We start from the raw sequence: 20,764 nt of genomic DNA on the forward strand, positions 1-20,764 counted from the left end.
TAATGCTCATCAGTAAATCAGTGGAAAATAAATAGAAATCATGATTCTGTCTGAGCTATGCGTTTTAAAACGGACAAGCACTAGTGTAAATGTAGCCTAACAGATGTGTAAACTGAAGACTATTTGAGCTTAAGTAAAACTATTTGCACTGATTTATTGTGTTGGTTACACTTTGTTCCTTTGTGCAGTGGCTCAGGAGATGAGTCTTTGAGATTGTATAAACATCAACAAGCTGAAAAATAAAACCAACGTTTTTATTTTTTTAGATAATGTAATCTTGTAAAAATAGATTTCATAAAATTGGTATTGAAAAAAGTATTGTTCAGGAACCGGTATCGAAGTCAAGATATCGGTATCGATATCGAAAATTTTTGAACGATACCCAGCCCTAGTCATAAATGTTAATCAAACAAAAGAAAAGGAGAAAATCACTCACTCACTGCTCTTGACTGGATCACTTATTAACTTTCATAAGAATCATCTATATTTAATGTTTACAGTGAAGATTATTTTTACATTTATTGCATCATGAAATGTCTATAGTAGGCTATTTCTGTAGAAGCCTTTACTATCTGAAAAACAAAAACAAAAAAAACAAAAAAACGAAAAAAACTATTTAATTTGTATTTTTGAGTAATATATTTATTTATAATTTAGCTTGTAAGTAATACTTGGAGTGTTTACTTGCCTTCAGTAAGCTTGAGAATGTTTTATTACATTAGTTTATAATTTTTTGCTTTTGTATTTAATTTTTTTTAAACATAGTGGCAGTTTCTATAGCTTCAAAGAAAAATAATTTTTCTAACATCTTTGTGGCAATAGTTTTTATGGGTCCAAAATCACCTTGGGTGTGCATTATTTTCTAATAATCAAAAGGCCCTTCATCAGTTAGCCTATTCCTTACATAATGTAATTTATTGTAATTAATGTAACTATAAATGCATTCAAAAATAAAACAGGTGTGAGTTGGCTGTGACTTATGGAAAGTATATGTAGGGCTTTTATACACAGTGTGTGCCATTGTACAGACCAGGTTTATCCCTCACAGCTTCATTTTCATCCAAGAAAAAAATCCAAATGCCCTGTCTAAGGGGTCTGTCTACTTTGGCGTCCATTTATTTTTCGTTTTTTTAACCCAGAAATTAAAATGCAGTTTCTTCTTTAATGGTTCAAACACCGATGAATAGAATAAGCTGACACAAACTAATTTTGATTATTCAAAATTCATATTTCATTAAAAATGGTAAAAAATTATATAAAGCTTGTTTTTTTTATTGAGATAAAAGTGCATTTCCTGCTCTTAAGGTCCCATTCACCAAGATACCCCCCACCCTTGAATTTATACATTTATTTTAACGATGAATAAAGTCAAGTCCCACCCTTTAATTTTTCACATAAAAAAATTAAAACCTGTTTCACTCTGAAATATGTCACAATACGTAAATCAATTCAGCCATAACTTCTGTTACATGACTAAGTTTGCTAAGCAAAGCAGGACACTAATTATTAATCAAAAATCTAAATGGCAAGATACAATAGAGGTTTGCTTTTGTTACATTTAAATGGACATTGCATTTTTCTAATGACCCTAACTTAGCAAATACAGATGGCAGAGTATTAATAAAACAAAATCGTATAGCCACCAAATTCGCCAAATTCGCATCCAGGAAGTAAATATGTCTTAGGCAGCAGTTTTACCACAAATGATACCACCAGAAATACTTAATTGTGTCTGCTTTACAATGAAACACAAGCTCATTGCAACCGATTCCCTGACATAATACATTCATTGCGACCCACTGAACAGATGCATCATTTTCAGTTAGAACAACTTGAACAGCAACAAACAATAACAATACAGTGAAAAAATTAACTAACTACGATCATCTAGCCCTCTATTAAACATTTAAAAAAATATTTTATCATAGCTTAATCAGTAGTGCTGCATTCTTAGTTGCACCGCTTGCGTGGGAATTTGTGTCAGAGATGCAACAATTAAAATGCGATTTTGTGAAACGGACTGTCTTAAATTGTTGCTATAACGTTAGCACACATTGATCGCCACATGCACATCACTGACAGGCAGAGAGCCGCAGAAGTGAAGTCCTCCCTTTCAAGTTGTGTTTGTCTTGGTGTGGAGGTGAGTGGTGATAAATGAAAGACTAAGCTACCTGTGCCTCGAAATCACAGCTAATTATCCAAAAGGCAAATATAGTTAATTTGTCTTGCTAACATCCATGACTCATGAGAGAGCTACCATACAAGTTAACTAAATTTGAGCTAAGGCAGGAAGTCTAGTAATTTAAACCAGTGCACATTCTTTCACTGCATGATTCAGTTGATTAAAATGCATTTAGAATGATCACAAAATTCAAGATGGGGGCAGAAATGTATATATTTATATCATTTCATATAGTTAATCAGTATCACGCGAAGACTGACATTTTTTGTTTTTATGGGTCCAAAATCACCTTGGGTGTGCATTATTTTCTAATAATTCAACGGCCCATCATCAATTATTCCTTACATATTGTAATTTATTGTAATTAATATAACAGGAACAGGTAAATAAAACAGGACAGGTGTGAGTTGGCTGTAACTTATGGAAAGTATGTAGGGCTTTTATACACAGTGTGTGCCATTGTACAGACCAGGTTTATCCCTCACAGCTTCATTTTCATCCAAGAAAAAAATCCAAATGCCCTGTCTAAGGGGTCTGTCTACTTTGGCGTCCATTTATTTTTCGTTTTTTTAACCCAGAAATTAAAATGCAGTTTCTTCTTTAATGGTTCAAACACCGATGAATAGAATAAGCTGACACAAACTAATTTTGATTATTCAAAATTCATATTTCATTAAAAATGGTAAAAAATTATATAAAGCTTGTTTTTTTTATTGAGATAAAAGTGCATTTCCTGCTCTTAAGGTCCCATTCACCAAGATACCCCCCACCCTTGAATTTATACATTTATTTTAACGATGAATAAAGTCAAGTCCCACCCTTTAATTTTTCACATAAAAAAATTAAAACCTGTTTCACTCTGAAATATGTCACAATACGTAAATCAATTCAGCCATAACTTCTGTTACATGACTAAGTTTGCTAAGCAAAGCAGGACACTAATTATTAATCAAAAATCTAAATGTCAAGATACAATAGAGGTTTGCTTTTGTTACATTTAAATGGACATTGCGTTTTTCTAGTTGTAAAGGTTAAAACTAATGTTAAGATACTAATAAATAATAGTGTTTCATTGGACTCGGCTGTTTGGGACTCGGACTCGATTGGTTAAAGACTCGGACTCGACTCGTACTCGACTTGGGTGGACTCGAACCCAACACTTCAGGCATCTGAGTACAGCTTGATATGAGAAAGGGGTAATGATTTAACGAGATTTAAAAAAAAAAAAACACTGGGTGGATCTTTATCATTATAGGGTGGTTGTGTACACACACTGCCAACACACATTTCAGTTCAAACAACTGAGACGAGAGCACAGCATTCAAGACGTCGAGTAGCTCATTTACATTGAAATACAATGGAAAAGTACAGCAGTGGAATGAAAAAATGCATTTTGAGTGAATGACCCTACTAAAAGCTACTTAGCAAATACAGATGGCAGAGTATTAATAAAACAAAATCGTATAGCCACCAAATTCGCAAATCTGACATCCAGGAAGTAAATATGTCTTAGGCAGCAGTTTTACCACAAATGATACCACCAGAAATACTTAATTGTGTCTGCTTTACAATGAAACACAAGCTCATTGCAACCGATTCCCTGACATAATACATTCATTGCGACCAATTTAACAGATGCATCATTTTAAGTTAGAACAACTTGAACGGCAACAAACAATAACAATACAGGAAAATAATTAACTAACTACGGTCATCTAGCCCTCTATTAAACATTAAAAAATGATTTCATCATAGCTTACTCAGTAGTGCTGCATTCTTGCACCGCTTGCGCAGGAATTTGTGTCAGAGATGTAACAATTAATGCAACTTTGTGAAACGGACTGTCCTAAATTGTTGCTATAGTAGCATCATATTAATGCTAGAAAGTCTATGCATTTGGCAACTGTATTTTGTTAAATAAACCATTATATTTCATAATTAAAAAAGCTATTTTCACACTCCCCTGGCGCCGGCCCTACTTGGTGAGCATAAGAGACTTTTTTAAAAATAAAATTCATGTTGACCCCCAATTTTTGAACAGTGTAAATATAAGTGATTATGATAGCATTAATGACCAGGTATAGCACTAGGTATAGCATTAAATTCTATTTTATTCTTAATTCTATTCTATTTGATTTAATTTAATTTGTCAAAAACCTTACTATTAGCATGGATAAATGCGGACTACCTATTGCGATTCTCAGCTTTAGTAGAAATGTTGCCCTTGTTTTTATTCAGCCTCTTGTTCTCACTAAGAGCAGCATGTTCTTTGAAATGTTCTCTGCTTGAGCCCACACAGTTTTTGAAACTCACTCTTTGAGTGTGAAGCACAGATCTGTTCACAGTGACCAGTGTGATTTGTGATTTAACATTTAAATCCATTTTCATGGCAATACCTCTGCTGTGCCATTAATTTTTCTGTTTTATAGTCAAGGAAGCCCTGCTCTTTTTCCTGGAAAATGTTTTTATAATAATAATTATATATTTTAATATATATTATAATAATATAGTGTCCTTCTTCAGATAGTATCTAAGTAAACATGCAGGCTTTTTCATAGATCATGAACTGATTCTGGGGAAGTAGAGCAAAGGTTGGTTTCACTTTCCCAGCTCAAGTCGATTGGTATGAATCGTTTGAATTATTCATCTTTATTCACGAGTTTGTGATATTACACAGCTGCTTGCCACACATGATGTATTGACTGAGGTACTAGCAGAAATGGTTGTAATGTTTGGCTTCAGGCTGTGCAGGTGAGCTGTGAGAGCTGCGGAACAGGAACTGCTTTAGACGACAGCGAGGGTGTGCAGCATTAGTGCCACGTTTACCACTGTACAATGCTGTCGACATGATGGCAGAGACAGCGAGGTTTATAATAGCATCGCTCTCTGTCTCTTAAATACACACCCTTCTGTCCTCACCCACTTAATTAAGTGCTTAATGCGTGGTGAGGGTGAGCCGTGGTTATTTATAGAAATGTATTAATAGAGTGATTAAGGGGGTAAGGAGGGCAGCGAGAGTGTAGGATGTAATAGGATAAAGAACATTTGCTCTTTCACGTGAGAAAATGATGAGTAAAGCACAAGGGAAAGCAGAAACGAAGGTAGTGTGAGGTGTGTGACTATAACAGTATGTCAAAGCTGATTGTTCAGGTAATCGAGCATCATCTGTGCACAGTGAAGGTTATTACTGGTGTGTGTGTGTGTGTGTGTGCTGTGTTTTTTTACTACTCTGTAAACCTCTTTTTCTTCAACTGCACATCTGTTTTACACGCTCATACACAGGGCTGCTTAAATGGATATTTCACCCAAAAATGAAATTTTGCTGTTTATTTACTCAGGCCATCCAAGATTTGACTTTTTTTTTTTTATTCAGTAAAACAGTCAAGAAGATTTTTAGCTGAAACCAGTTTGCGGATTTCCCCGTTTGCCTGAGGCTATGGACTGCAGGTAATAATGTAAATAATGCACTGTTTCTTGCAGATGCCGATTGTTTCACTTCATAAAACCTCTATATATCATCAGGAGAGGTATTAATTTTGTGTTGCCTGTATTTTATTTTATTTTTCTCAATGTGACTGTAAGCCACTGACTTGCATTTTTTAATCACCAAGGACCACAGTTTCAAAATACTGTTGTTCTTTGATGGCTTGAGGGTGTAAATTAACAGCAAATTTGATGTTTAAACCATCCATTTAAGCACATGGCATGCAAATAGGCCTATAGCATGCTTTACTACTGGAGTGAATCACATTGTCTTGCTTGTCTCTTGCTGTGTTCTCTTGTGTTATACACTCTCAAAAAGGGTGTGTTAATTTTTATTTTTTTTTTATTGTGTTGTGACTATTTTAACACATTTTGTGTAATGCTGTGTGTTAAAAACATAAAAGAAAAAAGAAAAAATTGCATCGCAGTGTGTCCAATATGAGCCGTCATTCTTTTCACAAGATAGTTTCCTCACACTTCACCTTTTCATCATCAATGGAAATCTTCCATGTGTGGAGGTAAGAAAAAAGTTTATATTTGGCATTAGAAGTTTTTAAAATAGGCTATCTTTTGTAATCATTTGTAGATGGTCAAGGGGCGTTTTACACACATACGCGGTAGCCGGAAAACTGCCTCACGAATGGCACTGTGATCCGTGCCTGTGTTAACGCTACGTGATTTCTGTGGTGGGAACCTACTTTAGCAAGCTTTATGGTTTCTGTTGTTAGATTTATTGTGAGTGCAATTCCTTTTAATTAATCATTGACACGTAGTGTTTCACATGAGGAAATTCATGTCGTTCACCGCATCGCTGAACAGATCTCACTGTGCCATGTATTGTGTAAAATGCCCCAAGACATTAACATTATCTCTGATGCTCAAGTTTTTCTTGGCTTTCTAGCTAACATTAGCTTGCTATACTCGTTATGGGTATAAATATAATATAAATAATAATATGTGCCTTTATTTGCACTCTTGCAGCTTTGAATGGAAGATGCCCCTGAAACGCTTGTGACGGTTATTGATGTGACAGACAGATAAACAAGAAACTTCATCTCACCAAAACTCATTATCGCCTGCATGCTGAGGAAAATACATAAATAAAAATTAATAATGTGTGATGTCGAATATCACTTTTTTTTTTTTATTAAAAATACGAACTTGATATTAACTCTTCAGGAGCTTTTCATTCAAGCAACATTGTTAATTATTAAATTATCATATATATATATTTTTTGACTTTTTATGTAAATGTTGCAGGTTTAATAAATTTTGTATAAACTACATGTTTGTTGTGTTTTTATTGCATACAAATTTTGTTCAAATGGATCAAAAATAACACGTACTTCACACAAATTGTGTAACTATAACACATTAGTGTGTAAAAAAAAATGGTAACATTGTGTGTTAGCAGGATTAACACATTGGTTGAGTTAAAATTAACATGAAATGTGTTGTCCTTATCTAGACACAGTGGTGTGTTAAGAAACGACACGGGTTGTGTTGTTTTCAACACGTCCTTTTTAAGAGTAATGCAATTAGCTAGGATTTAAAAATATATTTTATGTTCCGCAGTAAAAAGAAGGTCATACAGTTTTGGAACTGCATGAGTGTGAGTAAATAATGACAGAACTTTCTAGGGCTGGGTATTTTATTTTTCTTTGATAAATCTTTCTTCATTTAAAAAATGCTTATAATGATTCTTGATGCTCAAGATCTTTAACTCTAGTAGCCAATGTTTTCAGCAGTTTTTTCTGAATCTGTTCCGCAGCCCCATACATAGCAAAAAGCAAAAAAGTTAGTGTTGACCAATTCATGAGCAAAAGATTGTGAACTGATTCTTTTTAGTAAATCAAAAACACAGTGCAACCAGCCAAGTCTGATTCACAAATAAATGACTCTAAAGTTTGTCCTTTTACCGAAATGGGCATTATAAATGAAATAAAATCAAATGAATCTGAATCAAACTGAGCGCTTGTTAATCAGAATTAAATTTAAAGTGGATGTGTATAAATACCCAGCCTTAGAATTAAAATTTTGTAAACTATTCAGTTTTTGGGTGTTCACTGACTAACTTACATAACTGCAAACTCCAGACCGATGGAAAAAAAGGTGACAGGAATCACATGACTGGAATTTAAAGTGAAAGTGAGTGAGTTTACGCAATTTGCACAAATTGCGTAAATGGCCTATTTCAATGTCAGAAAGGCAAATTTTGCTGAGGTGATGGCTTCCCAAGTATGAACTTATTCTCCTCTATGGACCATCATCTTGTTTCAGGCCATTCAACTAAAGATGTTCACTGAATTTGTCTGTCTGTGCATCTTTGTTTTCTTGGATGTACCTGAGCTTCGTGCTTGACTGAAATTAAATTTGACAATGGCTTGATTCATGTCTTCTTTGCTGAGCTCACGAGAACCTGCTTTTGAAGTGGCCACTGCCAGACCCCTGCACTCTCATCTACAATGCACATTCAGTCCGTGGGTTCAGTAAAGCCCTCTCTGCCCCGTCCCACCTGTCTACTCCAAACACTCATCTCAGCAAGATTAGAAACATGGAAAATTGCAGTGTCATGTCTTGAAATGCAAATCAGCTTTCTTTCATGTCAGCTTCATTTGGATGCGAGTGGCTTTTGATAAGGTCACAACACAACCCAGATTCCAGATTTTCTAGAAACAGTTTAAATCAGAAAATCAGAAAGACAAGCAATGACATCATGCTAAGCTTCTCTGTGTCGTTTAGCTTACCTTTCTTGCAGCCGCTAATCGGTCACCATTATCTGTAATACCTTAATGGAGAATCCATAGTAGCTGGAGAAGGAGGGGGAGGGGGGTGAGTCAGAAGTAAGCTAAAGAACAACATTGATTTTTATTTTAGTGAGTGGTTAATTTGCTGTGTCTGTTAGTGTTCCTTCACAGATTAACTCCTAATGAAGGCTTCTGTTAACAGATACACTGTCCAATTTATCACAGTGACGCATCTGTTCTGAGCTGCAGGCTTGTATGGAAGCATATGTGTAGCAAAATTCAACTTGAAATGTAATATGCAAAATGGCTATGTATTTCTGTATTTAAATTTACATTTTCCCATACATATGTGCAAAATGAAAATGAAAATTCAATTATATCATTTAAATTTGCCATTTTCGATACTAGTTTTAATATGCAAGTTAAAAACATATTTTAAAGCTTTATAAGTTTTGGATTTGAAAATGCATTCCAAGCCGAGCAACGCCCCCTTACCTGTCAATCATTACATCAAGGCGGGGCTCGACAACAGGACACACAATAGGTCAATATTCACCGTTAACCAAACGCTTTTCACCTGCCTGAACATCTCTCACCATTTACACTCCAATTGATGCACATAAGCAAACAGACAATGCTATTATACACTTATTTACTGGGGCTGTGAATCTTTGGGTTGACAGCGAATCGATTCGATTCACGATTCATAGGTTTTCGATTCGATTCAATAACGATTTTTGCAAATTCAGAACTATTCGATTCGATTCACGATTAAATTCGATTAACGATTTGATTCTGCATTCTTTAAGTGCATTCACAGGATTATTTAAATGCTTCCCCTAAATTCTTTAAATGCTTAGTAAGGGGGCAAATTACACAGCAGCCTTTATGGTTAGAGAACCATAGGTTAGAGAAAAAAAACACTTTTGTTATTAGATGCTAGTTTAATGATGCTATGGCATGACATGGCATATGTATTAATTTATGTAAGCCAAGATTTAAAAAAAGAGCTTTAAAAGTATTATGTATAGGCTAACATTTTGTCACACCAGGGGCGTAGCCATCATTTCAGAAATGTCAAATACAATAATTTTATGTATGCATGTATTATTATTCTTTTTTTTTTACAAGGAATTCTTTTCTTATCTCTTACTTTGAATTTGCTACAAGAAATCAAATACACTGCTGGACAATAATCAATCATTTGTAATTTATATTTTTTTTCCTAATGGCAATTTTATGATTGTTTATACTACAAACAATTATTTCAATTTTCTGCACAGAATAAGGTAGAAAATATACTTTATAGTTTCTGTACTGTAATAAATGATATGTCAATTAGCACTGCATCATTCATAAATTTTATTTATTTATTGTGTTTATTGTCTTAACGTTTCAGTTCATTCTGCTTTTTATTCAGATTAGCTGCAGATATAGCCTGGTACGTCTTAAGTTCTGAGCGCGAGATCACTTCTCTAATACTTCACTTCTTTATCTAATTTTCATAAAATAAAATTCTATAGTATTGAACTTTTCCTCTCCATCAGTGAATGATGATACTGAAAGAAAATGCGATTTAAAATGCATAATTTCAGTTAGGGTGAAGAAAAGCTTTTGGCTTCTCTTCTGAGGCCACAAGAGGGCGCATCGAGCAAAATATTACTAATGCACATTTATTCAAAGCATAGGATAACATCACTATCTGTGAAAAAAAGTGCATAATGTTTAAAATAATGTTTATAATTAAGTTGCTTAAACAACTATAAACAAAACAGCATCATGTATGTATGCATAGTTTAATACAAATGGCAGAAAGCCAATCACACGGAGTACATTTTTAATTTAAAAACCTGAGATGCAGTGGGATGGGGAAAAAAAACCTAGATTATATGTTTTTTTTTCAAAGTTAAACTTGCATTAATTTTACATGGCTTTCTAAACATGCGGCTCCTTTGTGCGAGATACGAGTGCAACGGTGATAGATGTCCCTCTAGAAAATGCGCGAAATATGCGTTCTGTGTGAACGGCTTGGTTTCAGTTTTGATGTAAACAAGATGATCTCCACATTGATGTTCTCGTTTTTCCGCAATATTTTTAATGAACAACGCAGCAGCGCCGCATCTATGGCTTCAACTGGATAGACTAACAAAAACATTATAATGCAACGACACTTACATCGTCATCGCATCTCGTGCGCCACTGATAAGGTTGCCTCCTTAACGCACACCTAAAATTAGAATACAACGTTTTTGCATTCGAATGTGAATTTTTATTGTAAATTCTACGAATATTCGAAATTCACATTTTTTTTGACAGCCCTAATAATCACTGATGCTGTCTACAATGGATGCGGCGTGATGTGACATGACAACTGTCGCATCCGGTGTAGCCATGGTGTAAGGTGGTAAATAAGTGTAGAATAGCACTGTCTGTTTGCTTATGTGCATCAATCAGAGTGTAAACGGTGAGATGTTCAGGCAGGTAAAAAGCATTTGGTTAATGGTGAATATTGACCTATTTTGTGTCCTGTTGTCGAGCCCCGCCTTGATGTAATGATTGTCAGGTAGGGGGCGTGCTCGGCTCATCATATATGTAAGTGTCAATGCATTTAAGAAAAATAAAAGACATTTAAATCACCATTCTGCTACCCTTTTGCTGCACCTTTGGCTCAGAATGCATTCTGTAATTCTCACTGCATTTTGCTACAATTATCACGCGTTATTATGATGAAAATGCAATTCCAAGTGTCCTACCCCTAAGTCTAAATGCATTTAGGAACAGTTTTTGCTTGGACATGTTAAACATATCTAATCAATTTGGGTAATACATTTTAATTTTGCAACTTATAAAGCTTTAAAATATGTTTTTAATTGCATATTAAAACAAGTATGGGAAATTAAACAAATTTAATTATATAATTGAATTTTCATTTTCATTTTGCACTGAATGTTGCACATATGTATGGGAAAATGTAAATTTAAATACAGAAATACATTGCCATTTTACATACTGAATTGCCATTTTGCATATTACATTTCAAATTGAATTATGCTACACATATGCTTCCATAGGCTTACAGCTAGAGGTGCTGTCTGTCCTTTTAAAATGCGGTTTATATCTCTTGCTGTTTGATCATTGTGGTGTGATTACTTTGGTTGAACGCATCTCACCTGCTGTCTGGTACATACGTGAACAAAAGATTGCTTTAGTGTTGTTAACTGACTTGTGCTATTGAGACACAAGTAGAATTAACTCACAGATTGCCTCTGATGATCTCTCTATTTCTAAGCTCAGCTTATAGGATCCATAGCAGGCCTTGTGTGAACTTTGAAACTCTTTGTTGTGTATGTATGTGTTACTTCTCCCCTGTGTTTCCATATACATAATTCAGTTTGCATTGCAGTGTGAGTATAAATAAGTGCCAGACTCTTTCTCAAACACATCAAAATATGGTCATAGATGTTTTGAGTAGATAGATATTTAGAATGATTGCCAGCAATGACTGTACCATCCTTTTGGGTGAGTATTGGGCATCTGTCTGTCTTTAGTTACATAAGCTAGTGGTTAGATGATATTAGATGATCGCACATGTTAACCACCTGTCGTATCTTTAATTTCCAGGTGAAACTGAAATAACATTGTTTAATTGTACATGGTTGCAATGAAAATAAACCAACTAAATTGACCATTCACAAAAACCTGCCCTCCTTAGTTAACTGTTGCTATCTCCAATAAACAATGCCGCTCTCACACTACACATCATGTTCTCATGCAGTAAAAAAAATACATCGCAGAGCAAAGAGGAAACTGGCAACACACCGACAGACAAGACAGAGCAGGTTACTTCTGGTATGAAACCAGGTCTCAGGACACTCAGCTTTCAAATTTTGTAATTATTAAAGAAATTCAAACAATAAATACCGTTTTGTGGGTCTTTATTGACAGATGACTGTATTGCCTCAGTTAAAGGGGCACATGAATCGATCGTCTTTTCATATTTACTTAAAGCACGAAATGAACATGAATGAACATCAGAACGCATTTTATTTTAACTGCGGACCACACCATTTTTCAAGTTGAAGTCCTCCGAAGTTAATCTACTCTCATGCAAGTGGGCATGCACACTTAAATATAGCATTATTTTTTTTCACGCTGTACAACAATAATTACTGTCTTTGATGAATAAAAAACTCAAAATGAGCAATTATTTGAAAATATTTTTCAACTATTTACTGTCACTTTAGATTAATTTAATGCATCCTTGCTAAATAAAAGGAATGGCTGACCACAATTTATTTTAAGCCGTAGTTTTAACTTTTATAACATTTGGTTGTTTGTTGATAGTGTCTTATTTAAATGCAAAATGAATTTACATTGGACCCAATGTGAGGCGCACTTGGTCACGTTTTTAAACATTGTAGCACATCCAGAAAGCGATTGAATAAGTTAAAGGACATCTACTCTGACTTTTTGTCAGCACTTTAAATGAAGACGGACATAATCGCAAAAACGAATGTGGTAGCTCTTTCTTCCCTCTGTCTCCTCTTTGACATGTGCTGTCACGGCAGTGGGTGAAGAGCCCCGCGGTGGAGTTTGTGCCCTGCTTGTGCCGCCTAGCTAGAGAGATGTTTTGAAAAGACCTGTCTCTCATAATGGACATCAGAGGGGAAATCTTCACTATTATACAACACCAAGGAACAGAAGTGATGTTCTTTAATGTTCAATAGAATCATACTTAGGTTTTATATTTCTTGTGCCTGCAGTTGTGTGTTGTATTTTATGCCAGGTCATTAAACTCTTATCTGAGCTCTGAGACTCTCTCTCACTCACTAGCGCTCTGCAGTCAGCTATGGCAAGCCAGTTTAACATTTTTCTGTACTTAAAACTAATTAGCAAATCTTTTTTTACTATTACTTTTTTCTTAATTAATATTAATTAACTAAATAAGTTATTTTCAGTTTTCACTAGTTACTATACATCTGATAATAGTACTTATTCTGATAGTGACTATAAATTATTCACTTGTAAATATTGATTACGCACTAGATCCTATTAGCATGTTAACACGCATTTTCCTAATAGTAACTGTGAAATAATCTGTGTTCACATATCAAATTAGTTCTGACTAGTATATTTTCCATTTGTTGTTGGGACTTAGTTACCAGTAACTATTCCAGTAATTTTTCCATAGATACTGGTATCTGTACATGATATTTCCTAGTTTTTTAATAATGTATATTTTACTATAATTGTTTTGTAAATTATCATATCTAATGTCTAGTCAGAAATGGCTACTTCATGGTTTAATAAAAAAAATCCTACTAGTATAATTTAAAATGTTTAAAAATGAAATTTATGTAAAACTAGTGTTGCTACTGAGAAAAGCGCAATCGATATAGTAACTGTTTGAATAGTTAATCATAACTTGTCAGTAAATACTAGTAGGCTACTAATGACATGCTACTAGTAAAACTAAAGCAGCAACCAATAAACATATTAATTAGAAGTAGTTTATATGTAAAGCGCACATCACCATAGAATTTAGGCTAATTGAAAACATTCATAGTATGTAATGAAAAGGTACTACAGGTTAACTGATTAGATATTACAGGGCTTGTTGGGTTTCTTTAGTTATTAAATATAAGTGCTATTAACCTACAATCAGGGCCTAAAACTAACTTTTTGCCACACCTGCCAATGGCCGGTGATGTGATAAAATTTACCGTCCAAAATTTTTTTTTACCGGCCATGAAACAATTTTTGCAAAAACAGGCAGTTATTATTAGGCTACTACAATGACTAAATATATTTACAATGATTTAAATTTGTCCTTTATTTTACTTACAAGAAAAAAACAACAACAAACAGATTTGTTGATTTATTTTTTTTGTCCCTAACAAACGTTGAGATGCATACGCCCCTAATCCGTTTGAAGTGCGTATGTGGTGCATATTTTTTTCCGCACCCATGTTAACAGATTAGAGCAGGGCTATTCAATTAGCTTCATTTGAGGGCCGGATTATCGAATAGAAAATTTGAAGGGGGCCAAGGGGGTGGGGGCAGTCTGGATCTCTTTCTGGGGGGACCTATAAAATTAGAACTTAAATTGAAATCTAAAATCTATAAAAGGTTAACATTAGTGTTGTCTGTCAATCAATTAAAAAAATAATTAATCACACATTTTTCTGTAATTAATCATGATTAATCGCATATTTATATTGTCATAATTTCACAATGAACCTCCAAATTAATGTAGAAACAACAAAAGATAGTATATTTTAAATGTTTTTAATGGTATCTTTTTACTAAGTAACCTATTATTAATGAAGTATTGATACCAATACTGCTACTGGTGTCTCTATTAAATGCATTTTCCCTCAATTTTACCTATTCATTATAGCCATTCAACATTACAGTATAATAGAAAGCCATTATTGTTAATATTTAATAGGCTCTGAAGTATTTAGTGATTTTAAAACAATCTTCACATAAACTATAAATTGTATATGCATAAACTATACAGATTAATCTTTATTCAAGCTACAAAAGTTAATCGGTGACTAGAGCAGTCGAGTGATTTCTCTTTTTCTTTTGTTCTTTGATTTACATCAATGACAGACTTTAGCAGGTTTTACTTTAAAAGCAGCGCTATCTCTTTAAAACCTGATGCACATGACGCGGATCTGACATATCCGATTTTCTCCCAACTCTTTTCGGTCATTTAAAACTACGTTTACGAGGTAACTCGCCAAAACCGTGTATTTAGACAATTGTGTGTGTTTTCGTCCGTTGAAGTGCTACTGGTGTGCTGTCTAAAGCGGCTCAGTGTCTGTGTACAGCCGAACGAGCAACCTTTTAAACTATAGCCTACTTCACTGCACCGTTTAGGCGGCGTAACCCCAGATATGTGTCGCCACATTCTCGGGTCATGAAGAATAAAGATGGGAAAAGTTAATCTTCCGAAATGAAGCAGCAATATCTTCTCAGGTAAAAGTTATTAGAACCGTGTCTAGGGACAATACTATTATTTGATTCGCTCTTGTCGCTTATGACAGGATAGCTAACCAATCACGATGATCTTGTCTTCGGAATCTCTTTAAAAACTGGCTGTTGTTCTCACTACATTGCAATGTTATATTTCGTAAAAGTTTTACCTGCCAACTGGCGACTGACACTGTTACATATACTTGCCAATACCTATTTTTACTCGCATTTTGATGCTTGGCGAGTGTTAATTTTAGGCCCTGCCTACAATAGATAGTAGATAAGTGAATAAATGTTAACAAGGCTTGCCATACTCAGCCTGCATTCAAACAAGGTGGCACTATAGCTGAACATCCAGTGCACCGACCGCGCATGCCTCTTCCTTGCACTGACCGGACGCGACGGTGCCTATTTTTTCCTCCCCTCCATCATCATCATCATCATCATCATCCCTCTCTCTTTCTCAGGAGATGATGCTCGGCTCAGGCACACCTGCTTTTTAGGCTGCAGGCTTAAGTGTTATTCCTCTCGATTTTCCGCCAACCTTCTCTGTGGTATTCAGACAGAGCTGCCTCAATCAGAGAACCACTGCTTCAAACAGAGCTGCCTGTGTCGGCGGTCGATCCTCCTCTTTATTTTCCTCTTTCTCTTCCCTGCTCTCGGTGAGGGCTGTCGGGGATGGAAGCCTGCGCTGGTCGCCTCTTCATGTACTCGCTCTTGACAGCTATTCTCATTCGCGCTGTATCTCAGAGGTGCTGACTGGAAAAACATGCCGTTGAAATGGAAAAGCGGTTCGCCCGTCAGCTGGAAATTTCCCGTGCCCGTCCTTAAAACGTCCAGGTCCTCTCCACTCTCGCCAGCATACATGTAAGTAGCTGTAATATTAACGCGTCGAAGTGCGTGCTTGTGGGTTTTAAAATGTGACCGTCAGTAACTGAGGGCTTGTGAGCGTGTTTGTTACGTCTTTATTACTCGTTCATTAAGGATGCTGCTGCTGTGCTTGTTTCGGGGTCGGTGTCGCCTCCCTTCGTTTCTCTGTAACCTAATTGTGAGCGTAGAGAGGTCTTGAGACCCATTTTATAACGTTTAGCGTGCTTCCGCGCACCGCCTAGTTTTATGAATCCACATAGGGCGTTCTCTACTCTCTCTGAATCCTTCTCACGGCTCTGTTTATGAGCTCTATCTAGTAAGCACCGGGTCGCGATAACAGCCGGCGAAGCAGTCTTTTGTCCTGGCGTGTCGTGCGCTCTGGATTGGAGCGCTAGTGTTGCGGAGGTGGGTGGGGGCCCGGTGGGCTGCTGGAGTATGCAGCACTGATGCTGGATGACACACGGAACATGACCGCTAGCGCTTCCGCTCGGCACCGTTTATACACCAATGCACGACTAACTTCAAATGTGTACTAGAAAAGCAGCAGCGTGTCTTTAACATGATCTTCTGTGGATCAGTGCGCACTAGAGTGATGTACATCAGTGCTCCGTTGAAACGAACCCATTAAGAAAACCTTTTATTATTGTAAAGATAATGATCAAATCCCATTTTATTATTGTAAATGTTTTCTTAACTTGTGGGGCTTTTCCAAGCGACTTCCAACCAGTGCATTATCAAGCCACTGAATTTAATGAGAAATACCTACTAATATATAATGAGTTTTGAACCTTTTTGTCAACAGCCATGTAAATAAAGGCATTTTAATGGATTAAATGTTTTTGTATATCACGTTCAATATTCTCATATATTCTATCATAAAATAATGTAAAATTGTAGTATCATTCATTTAAATTCACAAGTCCTTTTCATGTATTGTTTCAAAGCTGCTATAGAAAATGCATGATTCAAATGTTACAATCAAAAAGCCAGATGTGACTGATTCAAGAGATGAAATTTTGTACTAATGAAGGGGAGCCCATCATCTGGCAGCAAAGTAATGTCCATATGGCAAAAAGATACAGCTCTAAGATAATAATAATAATAATAATAATACAACTATTATGAATAATAATAATAATAATAAAATAATAATAAGTCATGTAATTAGTCATGTATTCAGACAAAATTATGCTATCCTTCTACAAGTTGAGGCAATGATTACAGCTTGTGATAGTAAAGATTACAATATAAGGATAATATTTGGCAGTTTTGAAAGTCTATCCAGTTCTAATATTATCTATACATTTATCTGATAAGAACCGTACTGCAATTTATCTCTTATTTATTTAAGATCTTAATTTTCCTCAGGCGCAAAGTTGAAACCATGACCAGCTGTTTGTGGGAACGATTTGAGACTTTACTGTGAAGCGAGAGTTTAAAACGCTGGTCTGTCTTGCTAATCATAGGCTATATCTGTCTTCGTTTGAAAGTGGTTTTGCTAGTTCAGTTCAATTCAAGTTAAAGGCTCGATCTGAGAAAATCCTTTGGTTGCCTCTTTTGTTTCGATAATAGTTTCTTTCTCCTGTCTGTCTGTATTTCTGTCTTTAGTCTTTCTAGCCATAAGTCTATTGTGCATATACAGTCCTCCTAAATTTCCCCTTGAGAATCAATAAACTATTTATGTATATGTGTCTGTATCTTCTCAGATTTAAGGTTTGGGATGACAGTGTTGAGTTCCCGACCCTGCTGTCGCCCCTCCCAGTCAAACCTTGCCCAGTAAAAACAAAGTCTATTTTTACTTCTTTGGCTGTGTTGTGTGTGATTACAGGGTGAGCTGGGTGAGCTGTATTTATTAATGGGAGGAGAGATGCCTCTTGGACACATGAATCATTCTCTTTTTGTGTGAGTGTGTGTTGAGACAGAAAATATTGAACAACAGGATGTTTTTGCCAGCTGCTAAAAAAATAGTACTTGTGAGAGTTCGCACATTCATGCCGAGGAAGAACTGTGAAGTTTCAATAATTGTTTAATTCTAAGAGAATACAGAAGTCCACACCACAACTATAATGACACAGAGGAACAATATCATAGGAATCTCTTTCAGAATGAATTTTTCCAGCTGATGAACAATACTACATTGACATCCAGTCAGAATCCACACAAATTAATGAGCCTGAGCATTTAAATAGGCAGATGACATAACTGCAGTGCACACTTTTAATACACAGAACATTATCATCAACTGGTGTGGGCATGAATTACGGCTGCAAGATTAATCAAAATAAAACCGAAATTGCAATGTGGCTTTGTGTGTTTTATCAAATTGCAAAGGCTGCGGTTTAATTAGATAAATATGTGCTGTGTTTAAGAGTGAAGATTTTCTGACAATGTCTGCAGTATGTCAAAGCAGCTCGATTTGCAGTAAATGCTGCTCCACACAAACTCATTTCCCCCCAAATTATGCAGCCCTAACATATATATCGTTATTGTTATTATAACTATTGTTGGTGAGAATGGGCTTTGAGGCTTGTGTTTTTTGTTTTGTTTTTTCCTAAAAAAAAGTAATGTGTGTCTTTCCATAGGACTATATTGAAGTTAAAGTGCATGTGGTGTTAGGAAGGTGAGGATTCATTTAGTTGAGTGTACTCCTGAAGTGTTACCTCACCTCTAAATATACCCACTGCCTGTAGTGAGGATTTCACGCTCGGTAGGGCAAGGGAGAGGTGTCCATATGCAATAAAATACTTGCACAATAAATTGCAAACGATTTTAAGTGGACAGTGTATGAACGAGCATGCATCACCACAAAACCCAAACACACAGTCCTAAGGGCACATTCAAGAAAAAAAAAGAACTTTCTTATATTTGTGACTTCTTGTGAATTCTTGGGCTTCAGCTTAAAAGAGTGATGAGGAGTGACAGCCGGAGAGCTTCTGCCACAGGGGGGAAGAGAATGACGCACACGTGGGTGTGTGTTTGTGTTGTCACAGGTGAAGACGGTAGACAGTCATGACAGATCTAAAGTCCTGCTCATCTGCTGCTAAAAGGACCTTGGCTTTGACCTTGGTACACATATGATGATGAAAGTTTAGCCTGAAATTTTTGGTGTCAGGGTCGTCCAGGAAATTCAGGGTGTGTTTGTTTTGCTGCCAGCACTTGTCTCATGTGCTTTAGTCTCCTGTGAAGACAGTGTCAAACCCATAGAAATGTCGACAGGAACAGACAACAGTTTGTCCTTTTCACATTCACCTTTCACGTTGAATTCTGTCTGTGTTTCAGCTTTTCATTTCTACCTTGTGATCTCAGATGAAAGGGTGGGATGTATCAGACTTCTTGCTGCCGCAGATTGAGAGAAGGCTGCTTTATTAATTTTTATGTTTTTTTTTTATTATTTTATTTTTGTACACTAACTTTCAGTCAAAATTCTCTTTGGAGGAGGCCGAAGGCCTTTCAAGATAAAATCCATTTCAAATATAATTAAGTATGACATTGAAGATCAGTTTCTTTCACACTGAACTGCAAGTAGGGATGGAGTCCTGTATGCTAAGTGTATTTAGTACACATAGTTTTGTACAATCCAATTAATTAATGTTTTATATTATTTCAGTAAATAATATTTTCATAGGATATTGCTTGCAAGTTCCAAGTTTCATATCAAATATTTATTTTTTACAGTTGTTAAAATGTCTATCCACTTTGATTGAATGTTAAAGGGCATCACAAAGTAGCAATACTATTCTTATTTTTGTTAAATTATTTTCAGGACATTCAAACACTTGGGTATAGTTCTATATTTTTTTTTCCAAAATGTGTGCATTTGTTTTATTTAAAATAATAAAAAAAACATCCTTTACCTATAAATGAAAGTTTTGAGTAATAATATAGTGGTGCGGTTTACAGTTCTAGAGTATATTTATTAGAAACAGCCTTTGGCTAGCTGTTTTGATCATGTGACCTCACCAGCTCCCCCTGTGCCACACAGTATGACATGTGAGTAGGGTCCAAAATTAACTTTTTGCCACACCTGTCAGTGGTGGTTGAATTGAGAAAATGTACTGGTCATGAATATTTCTACTGGCTATGAAACTATCAGGTATTATTTTATTGAAGTAACAATAGTAACAGTGGCATTATATATATATATATATATATATATATATATACCTCAATTCAAAAGTTTGAGGTCAGTTTGAGGTACTTTTGTTGAATAAGGATGCATTAAATAATAATAAAAAGTGACCGTAAAGACATTTGTTGCAAAGGATATAGCGATATAAGGATATATGTTTCAATTAAATGCTGTTTTTTTATTCATCAATGAATATAATTTTGTTCATCGGTTCATCAACTTTCTGTTCATCAAATTTTTCTCCTGGAGAAAAATAAAATCACAGTTTTCACAAAGATATTAAGCAGCACAACTGTTTTTAACATTGATAATAATAAGAAATGTTTTTTGAGCACCAAATCAGCATATTAGAATGATTTCTGAAGGATC

The 20,764-nt window shown here is 35.3% G+C and overlaps 1 protein-coding gene across 4 annotated transcripts in view; it reads left to right on the top strand.

Moving 5' to 3' along the window:
- LOC107700252 (kelch-like protein 13) overlaps nucleotides 1–20,764 on the top strand; it is a 66,153-nt gene that overhangs the window by 11,576 nt on the left and 33,813 nt on the right. Inside the window, exon 1 of one of the 4 annotated variants that reach the window (XM_016501853.1) lies at nucleotides 15,713–16,263. The exons of 2 other annotated variants lie outside the window; for them this stretch is intronic. In XM_016501853.1, the coding sequence (XP_016357339.1) occupies nucleotides 16,166–16,263 (98 nt within the window). In that variant the 5' untranslated portion in view covers nucleotides 15,713–16,165. Of the gene's footprint in view, nucleotides 1–15,712; nucleotides 16,264–20,764 lie in introns of those variants that run through there. One more of the 4 variants, XM_016501854.1, reaches the window with a different exon arrangement.

Source organism: Sinocyclocheilus anshuiensis, unplaced genomic scaffold (assembly GCF_001515605.1).
Source record: "Sinocyclocheilus anshuiensis isolate Anshui unplaced genomic scaffold, SAMN03320099.WGS_v1.1 scaffold1236, whole genome shotgun sequence".
NCBI lineage: Eukaryota > Metazoa > Chordata > Actinopteri > Cypriniformes > Cyprinidae > Sinocyclocheilus > Sinocyclocheilus anshuiensis.